Below are 17,365 nucleotides of genomic sequence, written 5' to 3'. Positions count from 1 at the left end.
AGATCCAGGGCGTAACCTCAGCGGGGACGGTATCGTCGGCACACTGAGGTTGCAGGATCCTGGAGGAATCCTCAGCGGGGACGCTGTCGTCGCCGCACTGAGGGCACAGGATCCTGGGCGGAACCTCCGCGGGGACGCCGTCGTCGGCGCACGGAGGAAGTCCCAAAAGGGGACTCATAACAAGTTGTTTCCTGTGTTTCTGTGTTTTAGTCCCTGGTAACTTTATGTTCACCTTTATGTTATCATTGATTACCTCCACCTGTGTTTTGTCTGTTCGTATTGCATTTATCTTTCAAATGCAGTGGAGTAAAAAGTATTATACCTATCTTTCAAATGTAGTGGAGTCAAAAGTATTATATTTATCTTTCAAATGCCAATGATTTTATAGACCATTCCTATATATATTTCTGTGGGGATGTGGCTTAAGTTAGTTGTACTTAAGCCAACTAACTTACAATTTGGAATGGTACCACACAGCTTCAATAAGTATCAATATTTACTTATAATTTTATAGATATATTTTTTCAACATGTACTGGTTATTGAAATGTGAAATTTAATACAAGTGGTTTTGGACTTGAATAAAATAAAATAATGGGCTGCAGCCAGCTGTCTAGGACATACTGTAGTGTGTACAGTATTGTGTGCAAGAATATTACAAATATTTGTTTTTGAAATGTGTGTAGATGATGGTGTACAAACTATTATAAACATAAATATAACGGCTATCTTTGATTATGGACTAAGACTAAATCAAAAAATACTGTGATTAAAAGGTTAAAATGCAGTGATGCCATTTACCCTTATTTATCATTTATTGGTGTTAAAGTTGATCCCTGCTGGATTGCAGTTAAATCTGAACATAACAACACAGTCCCTTTGGTTTGCTGTCTCTGTCTGCTTCTAGTAGCAGTAATGCCCACAACTCACGTTATGTTAGCAATGCTAACACAGTAATGGTAGCCTGGCTGCAAAACAGCAACACAAAGAGAGCTATAGACTTTTTGTTCATTGTCTGTATAGGAAATTTCTGCAATGACATGGTGGCACAGAAAAATGCCAACCAGACTCTGGATGCCTGAAAGTAGCGGTAGTTTCATTCTGTATATCCCAGACAGTCCCATGTATGCTTGGATGTGCTGTGGTCTACTTGGTTCCCCTCCCTTCCAGGTTTGTCATGTTTAGGACTATAGCAGCATGACTAAGGGATGGTTCAGGGTTACCTGAAGCCAGCCCTAACTATATGCTTTGTCAAAGAGGAAGGTTTTAAGTCTAGCCTTAAAAGTACAGAGAGTGTCTGCCTCCTGAACCCAGACTGGGAGCTGGTTCCACAGGAGAGGAGCTTGATAGCGAAAGGCTCTGCCTCCCATTCTACTTTTGGAAACTCTGGGAACCACAAGTAGACCTGCACTCTGAGAGCGAAGTGGTCTATTGGGATAATATGGTACTATGAGGTCTTTAAGGTATGAAGGAGCTTGATCATGAAGGGATTTGTATGTGAGAAGAAGGATTTTAAATTCTATTCTGTATTTTACAGGGAGCCAATGAAGAGAAATATGATCTCTCTTACTAGTTCCTGTCAGGACTCTGGCTGCAGCATTCTGGATTAACTGGAGACTTTTTATGGAGATACTGGGACATCCAGATAGTAATGAGTTACAGTAATCTAACCTTGAGGTAACAAATGCATGGACTAGTTTTTCTGCATCATTTTGAGACAGGGTGTTCCTAATTTTGGCAATGTTGCACAGGTGAAAGAAGGCAGTTCTAGAGATTTGTTTTATGTGTGAGTTAAAGGACATGTCCTGGTCAAAAATACCTCCAAGGCTGTGCCATCTAAGGTAGCTATAATTTTAAAAAAAATATTTCAGAGGTTTTTAGGCCCAAATACAATAACTTCTGTTTTCTTTGAGTTTAAAAGTAGAAAGTTACTGGTCATCCAAACCTTTATGTCCTTTAGACACGCCTGAAGTCTGGTTAAATGGTTTGTGTTAACAGGTTTCATAGATAGATAGATATAGCTGAGTGTCATCTGCATAGCAGTGGTAATTAATAGAGTGCTTCCTAATGACATAGCCTAAAGGAAGCATGTACAGGGTGAACAGAATCGGTCCTAGCACACAACTGTATCCCTAATTGTAGTTATGATTATGATTATCCTTTCTAATGACAAGTGTGGTTGCCCATAGTAAAGAAAATGTCTTTTTTACCTAGGCGTGTTAATGTATTGGGAAGGGGGTGGGCATTTTAAGCATATTTGAATAGCTGGGGGACACATCACCTAGTATGTATTATAAGCATGGTCATGATTTTTACTAAGTTAGGCATGATTCCACTAGTGATATGGATCTGCACAATTTCAAGTACTTTGACCTGTCACAAATAAAGCCTCATGTTGCACTTTGAACATATAATAGAAGTTTGACCAGTGGGACAAATCCATTTGTGTTATGTAATACACCAATCAACCATAGCATTATGAGCACCTGCCTAACACTGTACACACAAGTCAGTTAGTTGCAGTTAGTGCAGTTAGTTGGCATTCATGTTGCTTTGCAGCTCACCGCACATCTGTTTGCTTTCCTCGATCTACTGTCAGGAAGAGAAACACACATATGTCCACCATTCAGTAAAGAAAGTAAAAACTGTGATCATGAGGACAAGTTAGAGATCATTTTTAGACAAATTCAACAGCCTCCTCACTCTAGCTGTGATATCACCACTATATGTGCTGAATGTTTCTTTTCATAGATTACCGATGCACAGTATTTCTTATTTTCAACCATTTTAACAAAGATCCAAACAAAATAAAATCTTTTATCAAAGGATTAATGAAATTTACATTTTCTCTGTATGTCCAGTATTAAGTCTTTAACAAGCAGCTATGTGTAAACACATTCTACACTGTGGAAATATCAGCTACAGTGTATACTGTATATTCAGGCATTTCTCACACTAACACCATAATGGACAACACATTACAACGGGAAGACTTTGTTTTAATGAGACATGATTTTGTGAAATATTAGGAAAGTTATGTGATGTGAGCTAATATTGCTTTTAAAGCAGAGTACAGTGGTATCTATTGACAATAGATACCATTAATGTGAAGCTAATTTCTTCATAAAAAAAAGGTTTGCTATTTCTTTTTTTTTTGTGCTGCCATAGGAAATGACATATCTGTTATTGTTTTGGATAATGTGTAATTATTGTGCATTTTCATATAAAGCATCTTAACATGTTGCCTGTTAATTAGAATGGAGACATACAGCATGTTGTTTCTGGCTACCTGTTGCACAGTACACAAATAATTTGTATCATGCAGTGGATGGACTATGTTTTGATCCAAATGTTTACAATAGCAGAGAATATGTTCAGAACTGAAGTAGATGTTATTAAACCACTTCAGGACAATCTGATGCTTAGCTCTGTGACTCCAAGGCAAATCTTAATGTGACACTGCAGATCATACACACCAGTCCACCATAATAGAGGAGCACTTGTATGTATTTCTTATGAACATTTTAAAGTTCTGATAACTTCTGTGTAAATAGACCTAAGTTGTCATTGATACCTTAAGTTTTGTGTGTGTGACCTGGTCAAACACACACGTCTCTCCTTGTTTACCATCTTCCTAGAGTACGTCTACTCGGGATTCCTAGAATCCCATTGGCTGGCCGCCGCCCACCGCGCTCTCCCATTGGCTGAGATCATATATTAAGTAAGCGTCGGGGGTTCGGAGCTCCAGACTGTAAACGCCAACATCTGTTCAGCGACAGGAGCTATCAGCGGGCTCTTTTCTTCCAGAGGACTTTAAATCCCGTTTAAATGCGCTTTTGTCTAAACCTGGCTTTTGGCTTTTAGAGATGACGAGAAAGATGAAGATTGTTCAGTCTCTGGTGAAAGCTGCAGCGCTGGCAAACGTGTCAAAACAAATAGACCATTTCTCCAAGTTCTCACCTTCTCCCCTGTCAATGAAGCAGTTTTTGGATTTTGGTGAGTGTGCCTTCTTATTGCTATTTCTTCAATTGACTGTTACTGCTGTCTGTGTATTGCCGTCATGCACTGTGTAACAAAGTCAGCAGGAAGTGCAGCTCTGCTGCTAACATGTGTCAGTGACTTGATTTCACATACTGAAGGGAAACAACACATGACGTAACCTCTCAGATGTCACTGATGATGTTTATGGTGATAGGATTGCTGCACCTGCAAAAAAGTCAATGGGAACGTTAAGGTCCCTTCCACACAAAAATGTGCTTGGGTTCATCAGAGGGTTAATTAATGCTGATGACAATAACAGATTTGGACTGTCATCAGGCATTGTGACTGTTTTGAGAGTGCAGAGGAGGATCTTTTACTTATTTGGTCTTGTCCTGATATATTATGTTTTACTTTCACATATGACAGGTCTAGAGCCTATGGAGCCTTGCAGTATGGTTTTGCCCATTATTTAGTTGTCTAGCCCTTAAATTTGCTGTTTGACTCTCCCTGGTCTCCTAGGGTTGTTTTCAGCTGAGCAGGCAGTGGTCAGGGGAAAAATCTCAGTTTACACTATCAGCACAGCCCACAGAGTAGCTGGTGTACACTTTTAGCAGCTAAGGAGCCAGGGATTCCCCTCAGAAGTAGTAGAGATCAATAATGCAAACTGGTGCACCTGGTGGCCTACTATGGTAATATAGCTCTGCCATACTGCATGTGTAATAATGCAGTATAGTTGGCTCATTAACTCAAACTGCTGCCGATGCCTCTCCATGGAAAAAATCAACACTTGCAAGTTCATGTTTAAATTGTGGTAAAAAAGTTTTACACTGTTGTAATATTTTGACATGTGGTGTTATATGAGTTTTCACAGAGCTTTGAACCACATCCTCTGATCTTCATAAGTGACAGTGAATGTAGTGCACAGGGGTGCTTACATCTCCCTTAAATGCACAACCATTGGTTATCTCATGACTGAAGTATAGTTTGTTTTATAACAACTGAACCATCTATAGCTGTGGTGAAATGTGCCAGGCAAAGCTAGTGTGATTGCTTTCAGTTATGTTTCTTATGCCACAGTTTACTCTGTGAATTATAATCCTATTCTGTCCTGTCCTCAAGGTTCGACCAATGCCTGTGAGCGCACATCATTTGTTTTCCTCCGCCAGGAGCTTCCCGTTCGTTTTTCAAACATTATGAAGGAGATCAGCCTGCTGCCGGACCGGCTGCTGACCACACCCTCTGTCCAGCTGGTCCAGACCTGGTGAGAGATAGAGACAGATTACTGAATACTCACTGAATGGGTGAACTCATTAATAGACTCTACTGGTGACTGATTTACTCACTTACTTATTGACCTTTTATATATCATTGCTGTACTGTGAAGAACTCTTAAGTAAAAACACTGTTACATTGGTTGTGTTTTTACAAAAGGAGCTACGTAGTGACATTTTATTGATTTTAAGACATACAAGTAACAAGAGTATTCAACTTTCCACTCTTGAAGAGTTTCATGTTTGAGTACAAACATTGCACTGATCTTTTACACTTGTGAAACACTGTCAAGACTATTCAAAACATAAATATTTCCATAGAATAGTTCCTCCTTTCAAAGAATTGCAAGGTTTGTAATCTGACTGCCATGAATAGCAGACCGTTGGTGCACGGTAGGCCCACCAGATATAATGTAAACAGATAAAAGATGGGGGGGGGGGGGGGGGGGTGATGGCTGAACTTTGTCCCAGTTCCTCCTCTATTCCCCACCTCCTGCATCTTCTTTGTCCTGCCTGCTTGTTGTTGTAGCTGGAGGGAGCAGCATGTATAGCAACCTTTCTGCACTGACAAATTGTTAAAGTTACACTTCCTGCATTACTCCTAAAAAAAAAAGCAGTAACTACAGAAGATAATGAAATTTAGTTTTCAGCTGGTTTTTAGACTGCACCCTAGAGGTTTAAAAAAGACAAAAAGCAAGTAGTGTTTTGAACACTCCACTCTTTCATTCTGCAACTCCACATTTGTCTTGATAATACAAAAGAAAAAACATTCTTATGGTTTTGATTTGAGTTAACACATTCTATCTTATATCATCGTGGATGTTTGACCTCTGATCTTCCCCCTATTGTTAGTCATCCGTAATGTTTCTGATCTTAGTTAAGTGGGGGTTGGTGTCTTACTAGTCTCAGAGGCTTAGTTTTCCAAAATGGGAGCTAAAATATTACAGATGGTAATTGTGATATGCTGTATGTTTAGCAGCTCCGTCATCATCTATTGACCTTGAGAACAGGCAGATGACTCTCAAAGTCCGATTCCCTAGACAAGACTGATTCATCATACTGTTAGCATCTTCACAACATTTCAATTTTCTCAACATATATAGTAGATATAACATGAAATTGAATGAAATGGGAATAAGAACTTTTGAAAATGAAAGGATAAACTTTCTTGTCTACTAATTGTTGAACTACAACATGTGAGTGGAATCATTTGGTGGAATAAGTTCCAAGACCTCAGTATATTTTTGTTCTGCACTGAAAAACACTGCTCAGAGTTCAGCTAAGTAGTGACACCCCAGGTCTGCAGTGAATAAAGTTGCTGAGAATGAAAATAGGGGCACTAGAAGTGTTTTGGGGATGTCCTGGCAAAACCAGTGACTCTCCTTTGTTTGTATTTTCTCAGGTACATCCAGAGTCTGCTGGAGACCCTGGAGTTTCTAGACAGAAACCCAGATGAACAGAGAGTCCTTGAGGCGTGAGTGTAACCTGTCTGAAGAGGACAGGACTCAACACATGACATGATGCTGATTTCAGGTTCTTTGTTTCTGTAATTTCACCTTTTTATATCACAGGTTTGTGGAGGTCTTGGAGGCCATCAGGAACCGGCACAACGATGTGGTCCCCACCATGGCTCAGGGTGTCATCGAGTACAAAGATGCCTTTGGCCAGCAGGACCCTGTCACTGACCACAACATCCAGTACTTCCTGGACCGCTTCTACACCAGCCGCATCTCCATTCGCATGCTTATCAACCAGCACAGTGAGCTGCCACACACACACACACACACTCAAAATACCGTTTTTTTAACCAAACACAGATGCACAATGCCACTGCAGCTAGAATAATGCCAATATATGACCAGGAATCTTTTATACCATGGGCTCATGTAAACATGTAAACATGTAGTGCATAAACAACTACTAACACAAGTGGTTGTATTAGGAAGAACAATAACTGACTTCTCTGTGCTTTCTTGCAGTTCTGGTTTTCAATGGCAGCACAAACCCCTCCCACCCCAACACAATTGGCTGTATTGACTCCATGTGTGATGTAACAGAGGTTGCACGAGGTAAGAAGAAAGACTGTTATCTGTCTGTTCTACAAATTGTTGAATCTAGTTTATTAGCGAATTAAATTTACCATTTTTACTATTTTGATAGCTGTAAAAGTAATGTAAGTCTTGTGGATCTACAGTAAGACCTGATTATCCTCAAACTTGCCCTCCCAATTTATACAACTGAGGCTAGACTAAATAACGGAAACCCCTAAAAATATTCTGCTGCAATGGGAAACCCATTAGACTGTTAAACATTTTGACAATAAGATGCATTTTTTTTGGGAATATGTTTCTTTAATATGTGTTTTTTTTTTCTTTCTCTCACTAACAAGTAAACACAAACATAAAGGAAAGAGAAAAAAAAGGGGGGGGGGGGGAAATCACACCCTACATCAAGTAAATAGACAAAACAGACATGGTTCCAGCTATATACAGGGTACCTCTGCGAAGTTGCAGTTCAGAGTTCACAGTAGATTTTTCCTTAGAACCGAACTAATAATTGTTTGCAGAAACCCCCGCAATTTCACAGAAACTGCAAATATCCTCCGCAATTTTGTATGGCCTTTTCATGGCAATATATAATTTTTCAAGTGTTTTAACACTAAATTATTAAGAACAATATAATTTACTAATAAATTAAATAATCTAAAGTTTTGCATTTAGGACCCTGTTACAGATACTTACCCATACTTCTTCCCAGTTCTCTTCTGGTATATCTTCACCTAGTTCTTTTTCCCGCACTGCCTTTAAGTTATCAGTATTATCTTCCATAGAACCCCTAAGAATTCTGTAAAACGGATTTGTATGTGTATTTAACAAAATAGCAAAACAAAACTTCCTCACTGCAAGTTTCAGTGCTCCAGAAAGTTTCATATTTAGGCTACTTACAAGTGTCTGCTCCACTTCTTATATTGTACCCCTGGCAGAGTAGCAGAGCTCATCCAGCCAGTTTCAGTGTTTGAGTGTTAAAGGTGCTGGTGGTGATCCAACACACCGCACACACAGCTAGAAACATGGTTCCAACCCTGAAGTGTTAAGCATGTTTTGGCGACCCATGCTATTACTTATGTTGCTTGGATCTCATCTCTGTGATTTTATATGAATTTTTAAAAATTAAAAATATCCCAATGGAAAGAATGGGACAAATGCGTTGCACTGTAGTCAGCTAGAAGTGTGTCTCTCTTTTTATGGGCTAAAAACAACAGCACTCTCAGCTTCAATGGTATAGCTCATTAGTAAGGTGTATGTTCTTGACTCAAGCAAGCAGGGTTTGAGACCCGGGAAATGCAATGTGGAAGGTTGCAGTTTCTGACATTTTTAAACATGCTCCAATTTCTGAAGTAATCTGTATATATTGCAAGCAGCAATAACAGCATGCTTTCAGCAATCACAAACATTTTCCTAAGGAAATGGACATTTTAGTTCTTTTCTGTCTTTCTCCAGATGCCTATGAAAGTGCTAAGTTGCTATGTGAGCAGTTTTACCTGGGAGCACCAGAGCTGGAGCTTAAGCAGATAAATGGTGGGTAACACACACACACACACACACACACACACACACACACACACACACACATATACATGTGTGGTGACTATAGAATGGTGACTATTGTGCTGTTCTTTTCCTTTAGCCAACAACAGTAGAGCGCCCATCCAGATCTCATACATCCCATCTCACCTATATCACATGCTTTTTGAACTGTTCAAGGTAATCCTGAAACTGCTACATCCTGCATTTCCATGCAGAAAATTAAAACACAAGATAGGCACCTTGATGATTTAAGGCAGCAATGCATTGATTTAGTATTGTAGTTCTAGTCTGGGGATTTGGGAGAGACAGATTCAACAACTTTGTTTTACACCCTCACAGTATGGTCTGATCTTATCAAGCTTCATATCACCAGGTGCCTCAGGTTATATTAAACATATGTACTCTCCCAGTCAGACTAACTCAGATGACATAATTATGAAGTATTTATGGTTATTTTCTCACACTTGATAAACTTTCTCAAGACAAAATACAATATACAAATGTTTCTCAGGCTGAGTGTGAGTGATAATAGTGAATAAAGACAATCCCATGTGCAAAAATTGGCAGAACTTTTGAGCCACCCACTAAAATACCAAAGACAAAATTCCAAAACTGAATTTCCTGAAGTAGTGACAAGTTGTTCAGTATGGGTTTCATAATATGTTGAACTTTCTTTGATATCATCTGATGTCTGCCCTTTAATAAAACGTAAATATCTACCCAAATGTGTAGCTTGACTTTGTGTCGTCTCTGCAGAATGCCATGAGAGCAACCATTGAAAACCATGAGTCCAGCAGAACCCTTCCACCCATCAAAGTGATGGTTGCCCTTGGTGGAGAGGACCTGTCGATCAAGGTGAGTGACTCCTCTACCAAATACAGACTTGAATATCAAATGTATTTAACAAACATGAAAAACCTCAAGTCAATCAAATTTCAAATCAATTTCAAATTTGTTCTAACCAGCCACTTCCCAGAATTGCTTATGTACTGTAACAGAAACCAAAGTAAAAATCACTTTAATTTTAGAGAGGAAGGACAAATGGAATCACCCCTGCTGAAGAAAAGTCAAATCAAGAAATGTTGATTTCTTCTGTTATGTTTACACAACAAATGAATGCAAGGCAAGCAAACATGTTATACACACATTTATACATCATATCCATATCCTTATATGATGGTTGTTTTGCGACAAAGCTAAGGAAAGGATTACTAGAATTCTGTGATTTCACTATTTGCCCCATTGCTCTTATATCCCAGCTCACCTCTGCTCAACTTAATTAGACTGAATAAACCTCAGACCTCATAAGCCCTTATTATCCTGGCACACCATGCATCCATATTTAGACAGGATTAAGTTCACTATTAATTGTTGCCTGCAACCTTTGTCCTAATTGCCTGTTATAGAAAACCTGAATCTGATTATTAGGGGTAGAGTCCAACCTCAGGTCTCCACTCTTTCATAATGATTAAAAGAATAGTTCATGAGTTTTCAAGTTGCTGCTGTGCATGAATGACAAGTAGAATACTTCAGTATTGTTTGATATTTGTTTTGAGCCCATCAGTGCTGCTGAGCCCTCACTGTTCTTTCCCACTATCCATAATCTGTCTCTTCCAGATGAGGGACAGAGGTGGTGGCGTTCCCTTCAGGAAGACAGAGCGTTTGTTCAGCTACATGTACTCCACAGCTCCCAGACCCTCTATAGGACATGAGCACAGACCCCCACTGGTAAGTAAATCACACCAACACACTCATTAATATAATATTAATGAGTGTGTTGTCATAGACAATCTATGACAAGAGCTGAAGTGTATGTACATATATTTGTCTGTCTATCTGTCTGTGTGCAGGCTGGGTTTGGCTATGGTCTACCACTCTCTCGACTTTACGCTCGTTACTTCCAGGGAGATATACAGCTGTACTCTATGGAGGGTTATGGCACTGATGCGGTCATACATCTGAAGGTAATATGTACATATATAATTTTCCCTTCTCACCCCTATGGGTGGTGTGTGTGTCTTCCTCAATCTCGGGTCCTCTACCAGAGGCCTGGGAGTTTGAGGGTTCTTCGCAGTATCTTAGCTGTTCCTAGCACTGCGCTCTTCTGGACTGAGATCTCTGATGTTGTTCCTGGGATCTGTTGGAGCCACTCTCCCAGTTTGGGGGTCACAGCCCCCGCCGATTACCACGGGGACCACTGTTGCCTTCACCTTCCACATCTTTTCTAGCTCTTCTTTCAGCCCCTGGTATTTCTCCAGCTTCTCATGTTCCTTCTTTCTGATGTTGCTATCACTTGGGATCGCTACATCTACCACTACGGCTTTCTTCTGCTGTTTGTCCACCACTACTATGTCCGGTAGGTTAGCCATCACCTGTTTGTCAGTCTGTATCTGGAAGTCCCACAGGATCTTAGCTCGGTCATTCTCCCTCACCTTTGGAGGTGTGTCCCATTTTGACCTTGGGACCTCCAGCCCATACTTGGCACAGATGTTCCATGTATATCTGGACCTCCAGATATATATATATATATATATATATATATTTGGGAGAGACAGATTCAACAACAGATATATATATATATATATGTCACCATGAGGAGGTAGTGGTGATGACGGAGGAGAGGTGAGGACCCAAATGCAGGACACAAACAGAACAGAACAGAACAGAACCTAAACGTTACTCACGTACATAACCAGTGCAAAGCAATGCTCCGACAAGGAACAAAGAAACACAGGGTGTGTATATAGACAGAACCAAGACTAATGACCAACAGGTGAAACTAATGAACTAATGAGAGACAAAGTTAACCAAGATCAACACAGAGGAAAAACAGGAAATTGCCCAAAATAAAAGTCCAGAACCGGAACTAAAACTCACTCCATAACAGTACCCCCCCCAACTGAACGTCCAGGGTGGGAGGGTGGGGAGCAAGTCCAAATTTGGGGTCCTTTCCCAGGACACCTCACCAGGCAAAATAGATCCCCGTTGTGATTCCGACAGGGGAGAGTCCGAGGTTGCTCTGGGGGTCGACCCCTAGAGTAATAAGTCCGGGGTTGTCCAGGTAGATGGCCCCTCGGGCAGGCGTAGGTTCGAGGCCGCTCGGGAAGATGGCCTCTCAGGCGAGGGAGGAACAGGCTCTGTAGCACTGACCGTACTGGATTTGGTCTCCTCAGTGCTGGACTCTAGCTCTCTCTGTCTCTGTCATCTCTCTTCACAGACACGTAAATAAAACAATCAGAATCTCAGCGAATACTTGCCTCATAAAAATAAGAAATATATGGCTAGAAAACTTGAAATGTCTTCTTTTAAATGAAACAATTCAAGTCAAAAACAAATCATCTCTTTTTACGTAATTCACATTAAAGTAAGGAGTGGTACATTTTCTCCTGTCTCACCTTATAGCTAATGTGATTCCTCCTTGCACTGAGCGCATTGTTCATATGGAAATAATCTGAGGTGAACCAAGTAATTATGTACACGCCCCCAAGAAATGGCATAAAACGTCAAGCTCCGTCATAGAATTTACTCACGTTTTCTGTGCATTTGGATGATGGCACGCTACACAGGTGAAGAAGTGTTTTGTATGTTCCAGACAGCGACAAATAGTTTACGACAGCGACAAATGTTCGTCATCTGAGTCGTGTTTTTCCTCTTAGGACGCTCTTAGGACACTAAGAGGAAAAACACGACTCAGATGACGAACATTTGCATCTGACATTTGCAGTAATTCCCACTCAGCCACATCCCTGACTGAAAGGCTCATTATGCAGGTCTTTGTCTTCTCAGGTAAATCACATGATTATTCATGATCAGACACACCAACACACAACACTTTAGGCTACAACATTCAGTTCTCAAAAGTTTTGTGAACCAATGTTCTGTTTGTGTTTTATGGTCTTATTTCAGTGGCCTAAATTTTGTTTTTCACTAACAAACTTGTCCAGAGCCCCAAAACACCCTTAGACCCCAGTGGGCTAGATATGTATATAGCAACAGCCTGTTAGGTTAGTATAGTCAGGCTGTGCACGTTGGCTGGCAACCTATATCAGCAAGATTCCAGGAAACCAAGATATAATCTGGCATGTGGCTCCTGTAAACTGTTGTTTTTATAGTTTGAAATTTGTACAATTAAACATCATTGTGGAATAATTAATTAGGTATGGTAGGTAGATCTGTGTCAAACCATGAGGTTTTAATTTTAAAGGACCAAATACACTCACAGAGACTGGTACTCAGTGCAGGCAAGGTTTTATTTACGGGAATCAAAATACAAAACAAAGGCTTGGGTCAACGGAGAACAAAGGGTTAACAACAGGCAAGACGAAACATGAAACCTGGGACTCGGGCACTAAACTAAGAGACACACAACTCAGAAACACACAGAACACGGTCTGGCAGACTCACACGGAGAACACAGAAACGGTCTGGTCACACATGCACGGGGACACAGACTCACATGGGGAACTTGGGAGACGGTCTGGTCACACACGCAAGGCGAACACAGACTCACACGGGGAACTTGGGAGATAGTCTGGTCACACACGCACAGGGAACACAGACTCACACGGGAAATCAGGGACGGTCTGGTCGCACACACTCATGGGGACGCAGACTCAAACACACGGAACACTTAACACACACACACAAGGATCGGAACTGCCTGGGTCACGCACACAAACGGGGACACATCAGGCTAACACCGACACAGACAGCGGACTCGGAGAGACAACACAACGCACAGAAAGATAAACTCAAAAGACACATGAAAAAGGGCTACTTAACAAACAAAGGGTCCAAAAGAACTGAATCAAGAACTAAGGCAGGGCTGGAACAAGGCTGGGTAGCTAATGCTGTCTGGGGAGAAACACGCAGACAACGCCTAGGACAAAACAACCTGGCGATGAACAAAGGGAAAAGGAGGGGTATATAACTAAGGGGAAAACAAGACACAGGTGAAAATAATCAAAATCAAAACAAGGTGAGACGAACAGACAAAGTAGATTCTGCCAAGTCCTTCAACATAAAAGTCCACTGCAGGAAGTCCATGGCAGGATCCTGACAGTCTGGAGGTTTGACTGTTGAACTATTTAATAAAACTTACTCTTGTTATATAGACATACATCTATAAATAAATCCCATACAGTGAAGTCCTTAATCACAAATGATGGTTATCATATGTCAAAATAATGTGGATAATTGTTCCCATAGTCACTGGTGCTAATTATCTCTTTGCTCATTAATCTCCTGAACTAAATTTGAATGAGATTTTATTTTGTAATGGTTGTATTTTTTAGTACAACCTGTTTTATCATCAGCTAATGAATAAAGCTGAAATGAACAATTAAATCAGAACTTGATTCAGTTAACTAGTAATGAGATCAAGTTAACTAGGTTATCTGAGTACAAAGAACAAAGTTCACATGCAGGGTGAATAAAAAAACCCTAATCCTAAAAACCATTAAAAAAACCCTAACTCAAATCCTCTTAAAAACACCAATGATCCCTGCATTAAGGTCTGTTCTCTGTGTCTAGGCCTTGTTAACAGACTCCGTGGAGAGGCTGCCAGTTTTTAACAAGACTGCTCTGCGTCACTACAAGCTGAACTTAGAAGCAGATGACTGGTGTGTTCCTTCCAAGGAGCCTCTGGACCTGGCCGTCTACCGCAGTGCCAAGTGATTCACGCATGAGTTGACTTCTGACACCAATAAGCTGACCATGAAATGTCCTTTGTGTGGCATTGTGGGAACAAAACTATTATTATTACTGGACATAGCTGGGGGGACCAGAGGTGGCCAAGATGATGGTCCAGCGTCTCTGTTGCAATTGTCTGGGAATTTCATTGACTGGAGCTTGCACATCATTATGTATCTCTGCCTACTTTATGTATATGTGCTACAGATAAAGGAAGAAAAGAACAGCAGTCGTGATGATGGTCAAAGTTGCAGTGATAGAAATCAAGAGAAAGAGATAACAAGGAAAAATGATGGAGTGATGAACTGAGCTGATGGCAAGGTTGAACAATTTGAAAAAAGTAACTGTAACTGTAGATGCATTGCAGCATCTAGAACTGGGATTGAACCCAGGTCTGCCCCTCCTTATAGCGCTCTAGGCAGATAGATGGATGGATATAATTGTACATTCTCTGAAGAGTAAAGATAGTAAAGATCTTAACGTTTCAAGATGCCTAAAGGTTTTCCTCAGAAACATACCTCTGGCTTTGACGAGTGAATGTGAACCAGTCAATGTGAATATTCAGTCTGGTGTTGTTTTACTTTTGGTTTTCTTGAAGAAACTGCTACATATGTTCATGAATTCCTATTAGACTTGTACTGGTATTAGCTGTGCAACATGTTCAGCTGCTCAGTTACTAAAAGCACACATGGATTAAGAATAGCCCTGCGATGGACTGGTGACCTGTCCAGGGTGTACCCCTGCCTTCCACCCGAGAGAGAGCTGGGATAGGCTCCAGCAGATCCCCGTGACCCTGATTCAGGAAGAAGCGGGTATAGAAAATGGATGGATGGATGGATGGATTGAGAATAATTTCTTAAAATTTAGCAGGTACATTACCACAACTACATGTCTTTTACTGACAGTAATGGCTATCCATTAATTAGCTATGCTAAAAGTCTATCAAGCACCTTAGTCCATTTTGCTTTTCAAAGACCTGTAATGCATTCAAACCACAATGTGTATGTGTGTATTTGACCTATTATTATACTGTTTGTGGTAATTCACAGAAACGGGGACACTGAAGATTGATTGAAGTACTGTTATTCTATTATATATTTGAAGTGCTGTTGTGTTGCTGTTCATATTAATGGTCTTTTAACATTTTTTATAAAGGAAGTTTTAAAAATAATGAAGTGAAATGAACAGTAACAGTAACTAATAACAGTTTTACTGTTATTAGTTTGACAAGTGTGTGTATGTGCTTGCTTTTAAGAAGTTGGGTGAATTCAGGCTTTATGACAAAAAAAAGGTTTTCTAACAGATGATTCACTATCCTAATATGTATGTGTCTCAGAGCCAATGAACTGTGGACGGGAAAGCAATAAATCCAAATATGGTTATGTAACACATTAATGTATGCGTGCATGCAGGTGTAGATGACCTGGAATAGCTCGTAAGAGTACCAGGGTCAAAGCTGAAACTTTGGCCATTATGCAGACTGTTGGGAAATCACTAGTCGCACAGTATGTGTGTGGAGATAAGAGGTTAATGTTCTCCAGCTGAAGAGTGAAAGTGTCAGGTCATAAACGAATGAACCCTCACACAGCAAAAGTTGTTCATTTAGCTTTAAGTTAGGGGTAGAATGATTGATAAATGTTTGAGGTTGAAAATTCAACATTTCTACAGCAGTCACAATTTACTTTACAGTCTTATGTAAAAGTTTAGGCACACCTTGATAAAAAACAGATTTTGGTGATTTTTTAATTGAAAATATGTTAACACAGTCTCTCTTGGAAATGGAAAAAATGCACAATATTTTCATCAAACATTGATGCATAGTTACTTCTTATGCCATAAATTTAACAAAAATAAAAAATAAAAACATTATTATGGCACTGTGCAAAAGTTTGGGCCCCCTAAGAATTCCAGTCTCAGATTCTTTTTTGCAAGGTGTCAGACCTTAATAAGCTCGTTAGAGCTGATGCATGACAACAGCTGTCATTAGTAAATGCCAATTTCAAAGCTTTACAAATACTTTGACTCTACAAACCTTGTGCACACACTTGCAGACACTCAACAACTATGGGTTCCTCTGAAAATGAAAGTTATTGATGCCCACAATGCAGGAGAAGGCTACAAGAAGATAGCAAAGCGCTATCAGCTTGCAGTTTCCACAGTGAGAAATGTAATTAAGAGATTGCAGTTCAGGGGAACTGTGGAGGTCAAGATGAGATCTGGAAGACCAAGAAAACTCTCGGAGAGAACTGCTCGTATGCTGGTCAGAAAGACAAATCAAAACCCACATTTGACTGCAAAAAACCTGCAGGAAGATTTAGCAGACTCAGTAGTGGTGGTGCACCGTTCCACTGTGCAGCGATGTTTGCACAGACAAGACCTTCATGGAAGACTCAGCAGAAGAAAACCTTACCTGCATCCCCATCATAAAATCCAACGTCAGAAGTATGCAACAGAACATCTACAGAAGCCTGATGTGTTTTGGAAAACAAGTGCTGTGGACTGATGAAGTTAAAATACAACTCTTTGGCCACAATCAGCAAAGTCATGTTTGGAGAAAAAAAGGAGCAGCATTTCATGAAAAGAACACCTTGCCAACTATTAAGCATGGGGGTGGATCTATAATGCTTTGGGGTTGTGTTGCAGCCAGTGGCACAGGAAACATTGCACGGGTGGAGGGAAGAATGGATTCCACTAAATACTAGCAAATTCTGGAAGCAAACATCACACCATTTGTAAAAAAGCTGAAGCTGAAAAGAAGATGGCTTCTACAACAAGACAATTATCCTAAACATATCTCGAAATCCACTATGGAATACCTCAAGCGACGCAAGCTGAA

At 40.3% G+C, this 17,365-nt stretch overlaps 1 protein-coding gene across 1 annotated transcript; it reads left to right on the top strand.

Annotated features, from left to right (window-relative positions):
* Window positions 1-3,743: 3,743 nt before the first annotated feature.
* Window positions 3,744-15,924, top strand: LOC113141236 (pyruvate dehydrogenase (acetyl-transferring) kinase isozyme 2, mitochondrial-like). The gene is made up of 11 exons (XM_026325520.1): window positions 3,744-3,995; window positions 5,100-5,241; window positions 6,654-6,725; window positions 6,823-7,010; window positions 7,231-7,320; window positions 8,752-8,829; window positions 8,939-9,015; window positions 9,595-9,693; window positions 10,456-10,566; window positions 10,689-10,802; window positions 14,371-15,924. Exons 1-11 carry the CDS (start codon window positions 3,866-3,868, stop codon window positions 14,512-14,514), a joined length of 1,245 nt encoding a protein of 414 aa, XP_026181305.1. The 5' UTR covers window positions 3,744-3,865; the 3' UTR covers window positions 14,515-15,924.
* The last annotated feature ends 1,441 nt before the right edge of the window (window positions 15,925-17,365 follow it).

Source organism: Mastacembelus armatus, chromosome 8 (assembly GCF_900324485.2).
Source record: "Mastacembelus armatus chromosome 8, fMasArm1.2, whole genome shotgun sequence".
Lineage (NCBI taxonomy): Eukaryota > Metazoa > Chordata > Actinopteri > Synbranchiformes > Mastacembelidae > Mastacembelus > Mastacembelus armatus.
The sequence above is the reverse complement of the archived record's forward strand: the minus strand, read 5'-3'. Positions and strand labels throughout refer to the sequence as shown.

What these genes read in the sequence shown, in the direction of transcription:
- LOC113141236 (XM_026325520.1), top strand. Translation starts at nt 3,866, where the DNA reads ATGACGAGAAAGATGAAGATTGTTCAGTCTCTGGTGAAAGCTGCAGCG. An exon ending in GAACAGAGAGTCCTTGAGGC is followed by an intron (nt 6,726 to 6,822) that starts GTGAGTGTAACC and finishes TTTATATCACAG; the next exon opens with GTTTGTGGAGGTCTTGGAGG. An exon ending in TGCTTTTTGAACTGTTCAAG is followed by an intron (nt 9,016 to 9,594) that starts GTAATCCTGAAA and finishes TCGTCTCTGCAG; the next exon opens with AATGCCATGAGAGCAACCAT.